At 50.0% G+C, this 3,605-nt stretch overlaps 1 protein-coding gene across 1 annotated transcript in view; it reads left to right on the top strand.

The window, feature by feature from the left end:
* LOC108504287 (endogenous retrovirus group K member 8 Pol protein-like) overlaps positions 1-3,047 on the top strand; it is a 6,846-nt gene extending 3,799 nt beyond the window's left edge. The window contains exon 4 of the mRNA XM_017829052.1: positions 2,838-3,047. Coding sequence (XP_017684541.1) covers positions 2,838-3,047 — 210 coding nt within the window. The remainder of the gene's footprint in view (positions 1-2,837) is intronic.
* Positions 3,048-3,605: the final 558 nt, after the last annotated feature.

Here is a 3,605-nt window from a genome sequence, read left to right as displayed (position 1 = left end):
GCGGATTTTGAAATAAAGTCTCTTTGTTCACCCCACCATGAGGAGCAGTCTTTTTCCTTGTTATACAAGGACTAGCGCCCACAACAACACACCAGGTGCACAAAACAAAAGCTTTCAGGCTTTCTTTCCTGGGGAAAAGGGCAGTGGTTTGCTTTTTTCAGACCTGCCTCCCAGCTGCCAGCCTGACTCCAAAAATTGCATACAAACAAAGATTCCTCCCACACCAAAGGTGCCAGCAGAGAAAGCTCTTGCTGCCCATGGAGTGTCCATCCTGGCCCACCAACTGCACCACAAAGCCAAAGCTTCCAGGCTTTCTTTGGCGGGGATAAGGGCTGTTGTTTGCTTTTTTCAGCCTGGCGCTCAAACTGCCAGCCTGACTCCCAAAATTGTATTCAGAACAAGATTCCTCCCAGACCATAGGTGTCAGGACAGACAGCTCCTGCTGCACATGGAGTACCAAGTCTGGTCCACCAACTGCACCACAAAGCCAAAGCTTCCAGGCTTTCTTTGCTGGGGAGAAGGGCTGTTGTTTCCTTTTTTAAACCCTGTGCTTAAACTGCCAGCCCAATTGTAAAAAATTGAATACGGATGAAAATTCCTTCCAGAACAAAGGTGCCAGCAAAGAAAGCTCTTGCTGCCAATGGCGTATCCAGGCTGGCCCACCAACTGCACCACAAAGCCAACATTTCCAGGCTGTTGTTTGCTTTTTTCAGCCCTGCCCTTAAACTGTCAGACTGACTGCCAAAATTGCATATGCACGAAGATTCCACCCAGACCAAAGGTGCCAAATGAGACAGTTCTTGTTGCCCATGGAGTGCCCAGGCTGGCCCACTGTGAGAAATAGAAACACAGTCGGGTGATTTCCAATCAGAATTTATTATATGATAAAAACAAATTCAGCGCTGGCTGATCAGGGAGGGGGTTCAACAACTCCCAACGCCTGTCACACCCAAAGAAGACAGTTGTTCTACATTTATTTCCAGCTACTTCATGAATATTCATTATACATAAGCATAAACATCACACATTAAGTCAGACATTCAACAGATTTTTTTTTAACAAGAATGTTATCTATAAGCATCCATAATATATTGTTAAGTCAGGCATTCAACAGATATTTTCTTAACAAGAATGTTATCTATAAGCATCCATAATGTATTGTCAAATCAGACATTCAGCAGATGTTTGCTTGTTATCTATACAAAGTTTCCTTTTTTCAGCCCAGTGCTCAAACTGCCAGCCCGATTCCCAAAATTGCATTCAGAATAAGATTCCTCCCAGACCAAAGGTGCCAGGACAAACAGATCTTGTTGCACATTGTGTGCCCAGGCTGTCTCGGTGTCACATTGCATTTACAGTACTAAACCCTGGCAAAACCCCTGGATGCAGCTCTGGGACGCGCTTCTGTGGACAGAGCTCCCCGTGTCCATCCCTCAGGCCATGGGACATCTCAGATAGTGGCAGAGCAGGTGGCACCCAACAGGGCTGAGGCGCATCGTGCATCCAGGCTCCGGGCGTGGCAGCAGGAGCCCCAGGAGATACTGCCCCTGCTGCCATGAACTGTCTGCGTGTGTGTGCAAGGGAAGAACTCGTGTGTCTGAAAACCCTTGTGTGACCGAGCGGTGAGCCCCTGTCAGGGTACCACTGACTCTTGGCCAACTGGTCATCCACCAGGACCCCAGAGACCATTTTCCAGCACTGTTATGCAGCATGTCATTCCTTGTCTGTCCGTACATCCCGGGGTTGCCCCGGGACATCCCAGGGACAGAATCTGGCAGAAGCTTACTTCTTCCAAATGTATAAAAATCTGTTGTCTTTCTTTTCTCAGCGGAATGCATGGGCGGGAGAAACCCCCTGTATCCCCTGGCCATAATAAATGTGTGCTTAACATATTGTTTAAGGATTTCTTTGAATCAATCTCTGTGTTTAAATATACAAAGGGCCCTTCGGTCTTTTTTTTTTTCCTGAGATCCTTTACCCAAGACCTTTCTTTGAATTTCAGGGACAGTTCTTTGTGCAGGGATGGATAGGAAAAGACTCCTGGCGTGGTAGATCTCCCAGGAAGCGCCAGTACTTGGTCTTCCAGAGCTGCTCTCTTTAACTTCCACCCTCTGATCTGATCCACCCCTGATTGCTGGTGTAAAGCCTGAGTGCTCTGCCAGCTTGGTCACAGTTCTGCTGTGTGTCACTCCTGCAATGCAGGCAGGGACAGGCCATGGGCACTGCTGGGACAGAACTGAGCTCCAAAAGGAAAGGGGATCTCCTCAGGGCAGTGCCTGAAGGCTCAAGTGTTCTTTCAAAATTGCTGCCAAGAACAACCTCCAGGAAGTTTCCTGCTGCATAAAGCACCACTGAAGAGCTGAAGTTGGTGACTGTACAGGATGGGGGCACACAGCCCTGTCCCTTCCACAGCCAGACCTCCATGAATACTCTTGAAGGACCAACAGTGACCAAAATAGTCTGGTCTGTGACCCTATATTCTGGACCCCCTGCTCAAGGGGCCCCAGTGCACTCATCACAGACCACTCCCTTGCAATCACTGTTACCAGCACTGGTCTATCTCTCCACCTCATAAGGATTGTTTGTCCCCCATGGAGGAACATCAAATGAGCATATTTGCACTGTAAAGAAGAGAGTTAAGTATTCACACTGTGTGTGTGTGCGTGTGGAGAGAGGAATCTGAGTGAGCACAAACGCCATCAGCTACTTCTAGAGAGGCCAGGAAGAACAGTGTCTTGAGATCACTTCATTTTGAGAGTCACATTCCCTGGGAAACCACCTGAATGCAGCCCTGGGATGTGCTTCTGTGAACAGAGCTCCCTGTGTCTGTCCCTCAGGCCGTGGGGCATCTCAGAGAGGGGCAGAGCAGCGTCTCTGACAGCCCAGCACAAGGCTGTGACCAACAGGGACTGGGAGATCCCCTCTGCCTGAGGGCCTGGGCTCACTCCAGCAACGGGGCTTCTCTTTGGGCTGCCGCGTCCCTCGTGGTGAGCGCAGGATGGGACAGCAGCTGGCACAGTTGGGCCCTGTTTGTTGCCAGCAGCTGAAAGGAGCAGCCTGGGGACAGCACACAGAAGCTGCTGCTGTCAGGGCAGGGGAAAGGCCCCAGGAAGGCTGAGGGGTTGGCATGCTGCTGAAAAGGGTGTCCCACCTGCTGGAGCTTTCCTAGGAGGAAGGAAACTGCCCGAGACAGAGACACTGCCCCACACTGCAGTTTGAAAGGTGGAGAGAGGGGACGAGGAGAAAGAAATGTCCCTGCAAGGGCATTGCTGTGGGAGGAGAAGCATCCAGAAGGAGGATGAGATCACTCCATGTGTGTATTTGAAGAAACAGAGTGTGAGGGTGGACAGCGGTAAGGGGAGGGTTGCAAATTGCATGGGTGAGAGCCGGGGTGGAAGCCGGATGGGTGTCTGCAGCCTGCAGGGAAACAGAAGCAGCTGTGGGACAGCACAGGACAAGTTGTGCTGGAGATGGTCAAGGGCACTAGCAAGGCATGTTAATTATTGCTTTCAGGATCAGAACTTGTGCTTGCTTCATACATGTCAGAAGATTGCTTTAAAACATATTTTTGCAGCCAGACCTTTTCACCACCGATGACAAACCTT

The sequence above is a fragment of the Lepidothrix coronata genome, unplaced genomic scaffold, assembly GCF_001604755.1.
Source record: "Lepidothrix coronata isolate B3197 unplaced genomic scaffold, Lepidothrix_coronata-1.0 Scaffold158, whole genome shotgun sequence".
Taxonomy (NCBI): Eukaryota; Metazoa; Chordata; class Aves; order Passeriformes; family Pipridae; genus Lepidothrix; species Lepidothrix coronata.
The sequence above is the reverse complement of the archived record's forward strand: the minus strand, read 5'-3'. Positions and strand labels throughout refer to the sequence as shown.